This window comes from Polypterus senegalus, chromosome 3 (assembly GCF_016835505.1).
Source record: "Polypterus senegalus isolate Bchr_013 chromosome 3, ASM1683550v1, whole genome shotgun sequence".
In the NCBI taxonomy this organism is placed as follows: Eukaryota; Metazoa; Chordata; class Cladistia; order Polypteriformes; family Polypteridae; genus Polypterus; species Polypterus senegalus.
Window position 1 is genome coordinate 53316994 of NC_053156.1, and position 13268 is coordinate 53330261.

The 13268-nt window shown below is 36.1% G+C and overlaps 1 protein-coding gene across 1 annotated transcript; it reads right to left on the minus strand.

Moving 5' to 3' along the window:
* Nucleotides 1–3683: 3683 nt before the first annotated feature.
* spag7 (sperm associated antigen 7) lies at nt 3684–12987 on the minus strand. The gene is made up of 4 exons (XM_039747202.1): nt 12879–12987; nt 7653–7720; nt 7478–7566; nt 3684–3825 (listed from the first exon to the last, which is right to left on the minus strand). Exons 1-4 carry the CDS (start codon nt 12961–12963, stop codon nt 3699–3701), a joined length of 369 nt encoding a protein of 122 aa, XP_039603136.1. The 5' UTR covers nt 12964–12987; the 3' UTR covers nt 3684–3698.
* Between the last annotated feature and the right edge of the window lie 281 nt (nt 12988–13268).

Here is a 13268-nt window from a genome sequence, read left to right on the forward strand (position 1 = left end):
GGTATTCCTCAAAGTATTGATAGAAATTAATTTAAAAGTAAATTCAAGTAGTATAACACTGGTTAAAATTTTGTTTGAAAAAACACTGATATGAAGAACTGCATTAAAACTGTAATACAAAGACAACTGCAAGTTTTTTACTTCTTACTTTGAAGTGCTATGTCAAGCTTTTGCTGTCCCCATTTTTAATTGCAGTGTATTTTGGCAAATTTCCAATTTTAAGTACCTTCTTAGCAAATGAAATGTATTCATTTAATGCACAGGTGCCAAACTCCAGGCCTGGAGGGCCGCAGTGAGTGCAGGTTTTCTTTCTAACCCTTTTCCTAATCAGTGTCCAATTTTCACTGCTAATTAACTTCTTTTCCCTCTATTTTAATAGCCCTGTTTTTAAGGATTAAGTCTTCTGAATTGATTCTTTTTTTCATTAAATGACAGCCAAACAGAAATGAGACATAAAACGAGTCAACAGATGACCAGCTAAATTGGGGCTTCAAACTCCAACCAGTTCCTTAATGAAAAGCTGATTCTTGTTGTTAATTAAACCCATTATTCAATTTCATGGCTTGTTGCTTCTCTCTTTTTGCCACAGCAGACATTTCCAAAACTATTGATATTCTGTCCCCCCCCACCCCCACCCATTTTGTTCGACGAGTACAGATAAGTTGGTCATGTCCTGCTTGTTTTATGTCTCATTACTGTCCGGCTGCTAATTAAGTAAAAAACAACTAAGGGGCCTGAGTCAAGCTAATTAAAGCTAAGGATAAAGAAGTTAATTAGCATCAAAAACTGGTCACTAATTAAGAAGATGGTTAGAATGAAAACCTGCAGCCACTGCGGCCTTCCAGGACTGGAGTTCGACACCCCTGATTTAATGCATTTAAAACCAGGATGCCCACCCCCACCCCCCACTCTCCTCCCAAAAAACTGTGCTGGCATTGTTTCTTGAGTCATTTCCTTGCTGTTTGCATAAGCACCAGCCAATGAGTCAGCATGCCTCTGATTGTACACAGACAAAATATTAAGTTATTGTCATTAATAACTGTTAGCCATACATCATAGACAACATGACTAAGCCACTTCTGCAGGTAATCATCATATACTAGGACTTTGTAATATCATCAAGTTTCACACAGAAAAATTGTACGTTTTGAAACATCTGCACTCCACATTTTTATCTGACCATCACTTAAAGGTGAATCTAATAGTCTCATTTAGCTACTGGCTATTTTTCTTAATCAAATTATAAACTGGTCTTTCTTCTTTTTATTTGGATGACAAGCGTGTATTAAGTGGTGTACCTTTATAATACTGCTGCGATACACTCTTACCTTACACTCTTGGAGAGTTTACCTTTACAACTGTTTTTCTCAGTCAAATCGGTTGCTAAGTACACAATCAGACCTCACAGCTGAATGACATGCCTTCAAATATTTGATTGTATTTATGGATTTTTCTACACTGTGATCTCTGTTCATCAGCTTATCAATCATTTCTATGTATCATATGCTGTGTGCTGATCTTTTCTTCATAAAATGTCAAGGTCATTGGTGTCTGCAGGGGGGACATTACTACCCAAAGAAAGCCAAGTGATTTTTTTTTTCCAAATCTATTATCATATTGCATTTTTTAACTTTTACTTTGCTGAATACACCCTCAACACATGCACACATAAACTCACAAATTATGAAAATGTCATATGCAAATAAGAAATTAGGTACAGGAATTAATGTAGAAAAAGGTCCCAAACATCTATTTGGTTAGCTTCACCTTTTTTGTTTGTTTGTGAATTGCAAACTGATGAGTGCAACATCATCTGCAGCTATTCAACTTTTATTTTCATATTGCAGCTAACAAAACCAACTAAACATTTTTAAAAGGCTTATGCCACTTTGTGATAAAAAGGTGATATGTAATGGAGTTTTCTGGGGCCACAAAAAGTAAAAGACCTAAAAGAGGTTTTGCAGTCTGGTTTGGCTTTGTGTCTTTTTTCCCCCTCCTGCAGTTACCTCACCGACGGCCACATTGTTGGTTTTTCATGTCTATGTCAAAAATCCAGGATTACCTCTGGGCACAACCATCAGCAGTGTGTCCATCTGCCGAGAGAGTGGCGACTGTTTTGTGAGGTTTACTTACCTCGGCAGAGATATTCATGTCTCTGGTGACTCAATGAAGTCAGTAGACGGATTGGGAGAGCATGGGAGAGGTCATGAGGTCGCTGGGAAGGGGTGTGCGGTGTTCCCAATATCTATGAAAAAGGACGAAGGTCCAAGTCTTTAGAGCCCTGGTGCTTCTTATCTTGCTATATGGCTGCGAGACACAGAATCTACCCAGTGACCTGTGATGAAGACTGGTCTCCTTCGGCATGGTGTCTCCTCAGAGAATCCTTGCGTACCGCTGGTTTGACTTTCTGTCAAACGAGAGGTTGCTCACAGAGTCCCAAAATGAGGCATATTACCTGCTTTTTTCTTTTCCTAAGGTCTGGCATAGTTTTCAGCACAAAGGGCTTTTTGTTTTGTCTCTTTTTTACTTTTTTTTTGCTACACTGTTGGGCCCTTTCTTAGACTGACTATCAGTTTTTTGATTTGCAGTTTATTTACTTATTTAAATAAATTTTATTTACCTTTTTTTAAAAAGTCTGGTATAGTTTTCAGAAAAACAGGGCCTTTTGTTTCTCTCTCTTTTTTACTTTTTTTTTTTTGCTGCACCGCTGGGCTATAGTTTTGAATGACCATCTATTTTTTGATTTGCAGTTTGTTAACTTATTAAATGCAAAATTTCAGAAAAGAGACCTATGATACACCTTCTCTGATCAAACACCACCCTTGTCAACCAGCCATGACTCAATTTTCTTTTATATATGCTCCTTATTTATGTCCGATTGGGTTGGTTTAAAATCATGAGGATCAAAATGTCAGGGATGTGTGCTGCACAACAGATTGCTGTGATGTCCACGTTTTTGTCTACAGTGCTGGTGGAGTTTTCCCATTATTAGGAATGTTTCACTCTCAAGTGAAAATTGCATTTTGAAGTGTAAGGATCAACCCTGTGTTGTCAACTTTCAGCAGCAAGTCAGCACGGAGATGACAGAGTTTTAAAAAAAAAAAAAGGACAATCTGAAGGTTTTTTTTTGGAGGTTCCCAACAGTGTCCAACCAGTATTACATCTGTGTAGCAATTGATTTACAATAAGTTACACATTTCTATGCAAAAAAAAAAAAAACCAATCAAGTATACAAATAACACAGAGAAAACAGCCATTTCCATTGGTAAACTTCAAATTAGCCCAGCAAGTACTTAAATGAAAAGATATTCATTAGTCTACACTTATTAACAAAGTAACTGATTCCGACCACACAGACCCACACTCTACCAACTCCATTCTTGTGCCAGCCATCCAAGAGTGCTAGCCTGCCTTCTCCATGTGTGGTATGAGGTTACTAAAAATCAAATGAAATTTCTTATAACAAAAGTTGAAATGTTACTCAGGTGAAGATTTAAAAAAAAAAAAAAGTATACATATCAGTTAAAATTTCAATAAAGGGAATTACTCAGGCAATTAAGAACTTAGCTAAAAGGGTTAAAGGCCTCAAAAGGTTTTTCATTTGGACCAGGACTTAAAATGCTTCTTTGTATCCATTAGGCAACTTGTATATCAAGGAGAAAACATTAAGAAAATTCCCTATATAACAATTGCTTGTTTTATGCTAGAAAAAAAAAAAAAGAGGAGGAAAAGAGACTTGCCTTTTTGAAGATCATGACATACCGGCTCTCTTCATCATCTCCAAATGAAAAAGACGTCAGCCCAGCCACCTCTGCAACATCATGACTAAAAACAGGCAAACAAATACATCCATTAAAACTAAATTTGCTTGTATATCATAAAAGGGAAGTCACAAATTAACACATGCATTGAATGCTATACAGGCAGTGAGCATTGCTGGTTTATAGCACTCGGGTCCTGGTTGATTTTCCAGGCAGAAAAGCCTTGTGTAACGAGAAGCATGCTTTCACGTAAATTCAGGATTTTTACAATTTACAGTTAAGTGAAGATATCCTGGTTCATACAATAATAACATACCAATATGTGAAAAAGTATGTACACCCCATTAAACATTTTCTCTCTTTTACCATAAGTGGACAAAGATTTTATCTTCATTTAAACCAAGACTTCCCAAAGTGGTCAATATAGGGGTCGATAGTTTCAATAAAAACATTTTGGGGTAAACAACAGCAAAAATAGACCCCCTTACTACTGCTACTTGTTTGTTACTCAAAATATCTATGATTCCAATAGGTACCTAATTAAGAAATAAAATAATTAAAAAAAAAACACCTTTTTGATAAAAAACACATTACATACCAAACTTGCGAACGAAAAGGTAAAATGTGTCATTTAAAGAGTCACACGTAAGAATGCATGCAAATACATGTAGCACAAACATGTCTATGCATTGTTTTATCGAACATATCAAAGCAAGTGCGGACATGAAAAACCGTTGCATGTCTGCACTTGCTTGCGGTGGGACAAGACGACGGATATTCGATATTAGCAGAATCTATCAGACTTGTACGGTCATGCTTTCATAAAACACTATAAATTGGTTTATTTGATGTGACATGTACTTATTTGTAATATGAACTTTGAATTATTTATTGAGGAGCAGCACTATGAAAAAGAAACTCAGAGGACACAGTTTATTTATTCGAGTTTGAACAAAAATCTTGTTTCAAGTAAGTACATACTTTATATTTTTTTTTTTTTTTAAATCACAGGGGCTGTCAAAATTGTTTGTTAATAAAAGTTTTTATTTCTTCAGATAATAATTTGACTGAACCAAAAAAGAAATGCAAACAGTACAGCTTGGACTATATGTACCTATTTTGAATTGACATATTTATTTCATAAATGTCAAAAATGTAAAAAAAAAAAACTCTGCTCGTATTTTTTTGGTTTAATTTTCATTAGTGCAGGTTTCGATATTAAATGTTGCACAAGATAATGCCATATTCCATAGTCCTTTTATCTTTTTCAATCATTAATTACAAGTGATTAAAATGAAAAGTTTGATATCTAGTGAAATATTTTATATCGAGTACTGTACAAATTTATTAATTTGAGTAAGTAAAGTAAATGACTAGGGGGTCGATAGTTTTAAAAGTTTTTGGTAAAGGGGTCTGCGGCCGAAAAAAGTTTCTTTAGACGAAGGTGATATAAATTGGGGGGGGGATGGGGGGTGAAATATGTAATAATAATTTATTCAATAAAAAATGAAGAGGTAAGTACAACCCCTTGGCTCTACTAGCTGATATTGCCCCTATTGGCATAAACATCCTCAAATAGGCATCTCCGATAAACTTTCTACCAGTGTCTAACATCAACTAGTTTACCCCTCTCCATTCAGAATCTTTCAGTTGGACAATGTTTGAGGGGTGTCTGGTGTGCACAGCCCATTTCAAACCTCTCCCCCCTCCCACACACACACACACACAGCACCTGAATGGGACTCAGATCCAGGCTTTGGCTTGGCCATTACAGAACCCTAAATTTCTTTCTTTCTAGCCATTCCTTGGTGGATTTACTGGTAAGGTTAGGGTCACTGTAATATTGCAAAGTCTACTTTTGGTTGAGCTTCATTCTTCAGACAGATAAATCTTACATTATTCTCAAGCACCCTCTATTACAATGAATAATTTGTAGAGGATTCTATGACGGAGAATGCCCAGGCCATGATGCAGCAAAGCAGGCCCACACCAGAACATTTTGACCATGGTATCAAGTTCTTCTGGTCAAATGTCATCTTTGGTTTTTGCCAAACATGTTGTCGGATACTGTGGCCAAACAACTCAATGCCTTGTCTGTCCTGAACACATGGTTCCAGATGACCTGGGGTGTGCCTTGGTGTCCTCACCCTGATGTTCTTTCCAGAAAACAAATGTTTCTTCCTGCCACATCTCCCATGTAGATCTAATATGTACAGCTTGTTTCTAATGGTAGACTCATGTACTTTGACATCAGTAGTGGGAAGAATTACCTGAAGGTCCGGTGATGAAATTTTTGGGTTCTTAAGAGACTTCATTCAGCATCTTGTATTCTGCTCTCAGGCTGAATTTAATGAGGTGGCCTGGCCAAGTTGGCAGTTATTTGAATTCGTCTCCATTTGTTCTTTTCAAAATCCCTTCTTAGACTCATAAGCATCCATAGCTTTATTTCTGGAGGTCTTAGAGAACTCTTTTCATCTAGACCTGATAAGACACACTTCAACTACTAAGAGCAAACCAAACATAAATGTGTAAGCTTTTAAATGAGACAGGTTCCTCTGAGATCCTCTCTAATAATGTTCTAATCATTTTCACCAATCTTCTATATCTAATTCTAACTTTAGGTATTTGAAGTAATGATAAATGTAGGAGTGTGCTTATTTTTCCCCAAAATGCGAAATCTGCATTCATGTTGATTTAAAATTATATGATGGACTACATAATGTAAATGTACTTTGATGATTATTATATTATTTCTCCTTAATCTATAGATAATATTTAAATGGAAGACCAAATCTTGAGTAAAAAAAAATCATGGGGTGTGCTTAATTTTTCCACATAACTACATTAATCCTGAATACTGCTATTGGTGGACAAAAACAATAGTTCTTATTTTTCCATGTGAAGGTAAAATAGAATAATAAGATGCAGTAGGGTAGAATTATGGTTCACCAGTTTATTCAAGTTGTCCAACACAAAACTAAAACTTCAAAGAAAATAATTTTCACTTTCAGAAACATGAATAATTACTTTAAGAGGATACAGAATTTACTTTATTATAAAACAACATGTTTCAGTTATAAAAGACTTACTGTAAAATCAATATCATGTAAATAAATTATAAAATGCTGTAGGTTAAATTGGAAAAATGCACTTTTGAACAGCAAAAAGTCAAACTTTTTTTTTTTTTTAAAACACTTGTGCAACTTTGCTAAGACATCAATCACTCTATATAAAAGCTACGCAGGGGAAGGATTTTGTTGCGGCAGAAAGAAATATTTCTTCCAGGATGAGAAGCCACTAACTGAATTGAAATGGGCTCTCAATACAGTTTTTCTGAGGTTATCTCTGCTGTAACTGAGCCATGGACAAAGGGTTTGCTTTCTGTGTAGAATCAGAAATATATTGACCGTGAACCAATGACCAATGATGATACTAAATGACATATTTTAGTTTATTACAAAATCTGTTACATGTGAACTGCTAATGATATTCCACTATCTAGAAACCAGCACTAGGCTAAGGCAAGAGACAATTATGCCTCCACATTCCACCACACTGAGGTAGCCTACTAAACCATAATGTCTTTGTTTGGCTCTGACCTGTCAAAAATTGTCTGGCTGCAAGTGTGAGGAGACAAATAAGTAAAAACGATGAAAATTAAATATTCTGAGCAGATGAACATCAATAAACTCAATTAAGTAATAAATGACTCTTACAGAATGCTCCTCTCAATCTTGTTCATGGGCTGGTACTTCTTCCTTTTGGAGTCACTATCTTGGATGAAGTCTGAAACATCTTTTTCCATCTGTAACAGTGGAAAATGATTACTCTCAAATCATGCAGCTTTATCTAAGCTGAAACTACATTTTACACGGCCAATTCCATAGTTACCTTCTTCCTGAAGTCTGCTTTTTTCTTTTTTTCATCCTCCTGCATCTTTTTCAAGCGTGCAGCTTGCTCTGAAAGATGTTTTTTATACAATTAGTCATAAAAGTCTAGTATGCATCATATTTGCTTATCTACAGGGAAGCTGGTGTTTATCCTGGCAAACATCAGGCGCAAGGCAGGAGCAACCCCTTTTTTAAAACTCTCTTTATAATAACTGAGTGAAATTTTACTTTAACAACCATACAATATCAACACATTTTTTATAATAATGACCACGATGGAAAAAATTGAAATAACTTTCAAAATGTAAAAGCTTATGGTGCATGGTGCATAATCTCCAAAAATGCAATTCCAGGTAATGATACATCAAAAAAAACAGTTCTGCAAGTCTTAGCATTGCTATATTAAAACACACACACACACACACACAGGAAAGACAGACAGCACCATTCTGGAATTGACACTCCTAGTCTATTTAAGAGGAATAAATGCAGAATCAAACATAAATGAAAAATGCTAGAAAGTCAAAGTCGAATAGTAAGAGCAGTTTTTACATTAGCTGAACTGTCCAACTCCTCAGTACCCAAGTGAACACTAACAATATGATAAACTTTTAATCATTCATTAGAGGTCATACATAAATTTGATAGGTTTTCTATTCAGTTTTCATTTCAATTAAGAGTGCCTGAAAGAAGACTTCTAAATTGATCTTCAAGAGGACAGTAATCTTGAAAAATTACTGACTTCAAACTGATACATTCATTTCTTTGCCTGGCATGATCAGGATTCTTTACCATTCACTGTTCCCCTCTTAGTAAGTGTACGTACTGTACGTATTTTGTTTAGATTGTTTTGCCCTATGGTGATCTGTTTTTGTTTTAGTCCTTTTAATACTCAATACTGTGCCAAAGTCATATTTATTCATTTTCCAAACATGCCTTTTCTGTTTGAGGAGGGTTGGAGGACATCTTCGCTGGCTCAGTTTATAGAGAATGAGACTTCTCATGCTGATGCCTCTACTCCACTGAGACACATACTACACAGATCAGCATCTGCGCACGGATCTGCCTGTGGTCCAGTGATTTGAAAAGCTCTCTGCAATCCATCATGTTCTTCAATTCTACTGTCTTTAAATAGGACTGACAGCAAAGGAGTAAGACTCCTAATGTGGGGAGAATCTCTTAATTCAGAATACATAGACAATGCTACACGGAGCTCTGCTGTGATTTGTTCACTTTATTAGTGACAATTAGGAAATTTACTTGAAAATAAAGTATATCACATTATAATATGTCACACACAGATTATCATTTTTGTTATGCATTGTTGTTTGTTACACCTTAGGTGTTACAGTGTTTTGAAAAATGCAGATAAAGCTGTCATTGTTAAACTATTGAATTACACTTTCTTTTCTGAAGCATAACAGCAAGACAGTTTTTCAGGATGTGAAATTAAGCTTCATTATAGCAGGGCACAATACTTTGCCTCATGCTACTGTTAAAATGGGATGTGTATTTGTGATAATGCAAATTGTTAGGTGTGGAGGAAGTGATTGAACATGTGCAAATGTATATGCATTATAAGAATTACAGAGAGAGGTTAAACAGGTTTGTGAATGTTATGTTACACTAAAATAGTATTTCTAACTTGGCATTACGGGAACCGAGTTTATTCTGTGTGAGCAAGGCAGGACCCAACCTTGGACACGGTGTGTGCATTGGACTTTATATGTTCTGTATGTTAATAACAGCACTGTCAATGTGTAATTTATACAGCACTGTTTTATGTAATTGAAATAAACCCCCTTTTTTATTGTATTGTATAATGCATTAACTGCAAGCTGGACTAAAATGTTAATAGATTACTCACAATTGTACTGTAGCTAAACTTTGATTAAAATTACATGTTCAATTCACACTGTAGTTTCCAGCTGAATTCAGAATATGTTTTCACAGGAATATATTAGTTTTCCTGAATGTACCATTTATAATTTACTTATTTCTTTTTTAGTGTGTAAATAAGCATTCAGAAAATTTAATATGGAGATTCTGTCCAGGACACGTCTGTCATATGCAGGAGCGCCTATGGCTTATCAACAGCCATTATAGTATAAACTGCTCACAAAATGAACAAGACTTTAGAACCCAAAGTAAATTCCAAGTGCTTAAACTATGGTAGTAAAGCAGTATTATTTTCATTTCTACAAGCTGCTGTAATTGAACAACAAGTCTAAGTCCAAAATGTCTAATGAAAAGAGAGACCTAACACTACCCAACAAAAGTAGAAATAAACAAATGAAAAACAAATAAAGAATTTTATTCAGTGTAGCCTATAAACCTGACGTAAAAACCATCGCCAAGCCTCTTTTTATAACAATTTTTAAATTTTTTTAGTGTGAGAATAGCTTTCTCCTGCATTCTCTTTTGAATTTATATTTGCTTTGTACATTATAATGTACAGGTCACACTTAACATTAGCTAATATTATTATAATAATAATCTCGCTTGCTCTTTGCATTGGTGTGTACAGTGAATGGCACCATATAACAGAAATACAATGAATGAAATGAAAAGGACAGTTTAGAAATATCTGGTATGCACTACACCCAAATGAATTTTTGTTTTAACATGCCACAAAAAAAAGAAAGGGTCTTAAAGGGTACAATTCCTCAGCCGCACCTTTTCCATTTTCTCCAAATACGGACTTCTACTGCTCAAGATACGCTGCATTCTGAATGACGCTCATCTGTTTTTCTTCTGCCTAAATTTTCTTAACTTCTTCAGGGTGAAGTAAACCGCTGTTCAAGACTGAATTTCTATTTTTGATCTTCTTGGACGAAGGCTAAGGAGTTATTTATGGGCTTACAAGGTGTTTCTTGTAATAAATGAGATACTTTGTTCTGCTTTTGAGTAGACTACACCCCAGTAAGAAGAACAGGATGATACTGGGTTTACTTATGCAGAACTCCTTGACATGTCGTGCTTAATTTACTTTACTTTATTATTTTATTTAGTATGACTTTGTAACTTTCTTTTGGGATTTAAAATGGTCTATTTATCTAACCAATCAAGTCAGCTAATCCTTTGTAGCATGACAAGAGTGTGGTGCACTAGCAGCTTAAACTCTGAACTGTAAAGCAGAGTGTTACCACTTAAAACATCAGCACACAGCACAGATCACTTTACCATTCAGCACTCCAACTGTGGAACTATGGAAATAACTATACTACACACTTGTGACTTGCAAACTGCTCTGATCAAAAGCAACAGATTAACAAATGCAGATTTGCTATCTGGGTAATTACTGCGGTAATCACAAATCACATCCTGAAGGGGTGGTTTGAATTACATTTCTGCCTGTCTCAGAAGAAAAGAAAAAAAAATTACTTTTTTTTCCTTACAGAATTCAAGTTCCTTGATTCTGCCATTTACTGAAATACAGTCCATTTGGTTGAACTGCCAAGAACACATTCAGGGTTTGACAGGTTGTACTGGGCCACAGAGCAATGATGTCTTCTCATTAATAATAAAATCTGAGAGTTGGACCTTCACTGGATGAAGTGTTACAAAAAACAAATTTATCCTCTGTTCACCTAGCGAGCTCACTCATAGTTTCTTTTTCCTGGAATGTTGTATATAATGAGGATCCTGTGTACTGGGAGTTAACACATTTAAACTTAAGACATAACTCTCTGGCATGAATCTAAAAAAATGTCTTGATGTTTTTGCTGGTTTATTAGTCTTTCTCAGGTTTTTCAGGCTAAAATATGCTCTTGACAGTGGTGGCAGAAAACTGTGGAATTGCTTACATCCCTTGTTCTTTTTTGTGAACAATCACTTGAGCCAATTACATAAGTAAGAGTTTTCTTTGGAGTTATTACATTTAAAGGGATGGATTATTATGTGGTGAATGTCCTTGTATTTCCCCAAACAGGTTGAGAAATAATGCACCTTTGGAACAACTATTTTTAAACACTGAAGTAGAGATTTATGTATCAGTAACTATGGTGCCTATTAACATGAATATCTGCAAGGAGTTACACAAAAGCAATTAAAGCTCTTTACCTAACAGATTTTTAGTTTAATAACTTGTAAGATATCGCAAATGTCATTTGTTTAGAGAGACTGTGCTATCAAATATCTGTTCCCTTCTACTCCTTCCCAGTTGTTAGCTAAATGATTTTAGATAGATACACAGAACTTTATTTGTGTTGTATCCACACTGTGCAGCATACTTGGACAGCCTACATCTAAAATCCGTTATAGATATAACGGGGGAAAAAAATAATACATGGTTATTTCCACACTCTAAAGAAAAGTACTGCAGGTAGGAGACACAGCTTTATTCCTTTGAAGATTCATGCTGAAAACATTATGTACAGTTGTACAATCTCCAAGTGTAACACACACTGTCTAAAAATGAGTGTATTTGCTTAAGCCCCCAGCACAAAACTCAAACGTTTTTGAAGGGGAATAATTTGCACTAAAGACTCCTTTAATAAAACCGAATAGTTAAAACTCATACAGCTTCTTACTTATCAGAGATGGATTATGTAAATGAGCCCTCAAAACAGATTTGAAGCCACGTCCGAACCCAGAGAAAAGCCACTTTTTGTTCGCTGCACTTACACAACCCGGTGTAGGTTACTGTATGTTTTATATATCAGATACCAAATGGGGCACAGCACTTCCAATGCTTATAACCCGTAATCAACTCACTTACACCCGAGACGGCACTTGAGTGTACATTTCTTTTTCATACACCCCAGAACACCTTTTAAGGATGTTTTTGGCTGAATGACCGCAACATGTTTTTGCATAACTGAGTGGTATTATACTATATAGTTATCATTAATCCATAACTCTAGCCTTTCAGTTTTGTTTTACTAATTATAGCAAGGTGCGTTTTTCAACAAAGAAAGGTTGCCTATAGTCATCTTAAAAAGTCCCTTTACACCATAACAAAGCTTCCCGGAAATCTGCGATATTAATATTTAAAACACTTCGATGATCGACAGACACGCGCGCCAAGCGCACAAAGGCATGTGCTGCAGTGTACAGCCAATCAGCGGATTCGGGGAGGTGGGCCCTATCACAGCCGATGTCGCAGAAGGCAGCTGTCGAGCACGGCCCGTTCAAAATGTGGGTTTTCGGTAGCACTGGGGGTTCAGTGACCACTCATTAGTTTCTACGATGTTTGTAAAGACCTAGTGCACGTTTCCTTACGTACCTCGGGCTTTTCGTCGACTCTCCTTATCTCCGACGCTAGGAGGTTTCTCCATCGAGCTCAAAATTGAACCCAAGAGGTCCGCCATCTTGGACTGACTGACAAATCCGTGTGGCGTGCCTTAAAGGCGTCGACGCATGCGCGCCAAGCACTGTCGGCCGACGGCTATTGTGCGGGCTTCTAAAAGGCGCCGCATCTCCCAATGCTGTTCGTTTTCTTCAGTGTTTTAAGATGAGGCGTGTTTAGCGTCTTGCGGGTTTACTTTTGAAATGTGGCACATGCAAGAGGTCAATTCATGTAAGCAAATGCATTGTATTATTATCTATGCATACCACTTATTTAGTAATTTAGTGGAATAGTTTGTCACATATTAAAGTTCCAGTCTCAGTGGAT

Excerpts from the sequence above, each read along its gene's own strand:
- spag7 (XM_039747202.1), bottom strand. The coding sequence starts at position 12,963 with ATGGCGGACCTCTTGGGTTCAATTTTGAGCTCGATGGAGAAACCTCCT. Across the intron at positions 7,721-12,878 it reads GAGTCGACGAAAAGCCCGAG|AGCAAGCTGCACGCTTGAAA; the intron begins GTACGTAAGGAA and ends AACATCTTTCAG. Across the intron at positions 3,826-7,477 it reads AAGATTGAGAGGAGCATTCT|TCATGATGTTGCAGAGGTGG; the intron begins GTAAGAGTCATT and ends GCCTGTTTTTAG.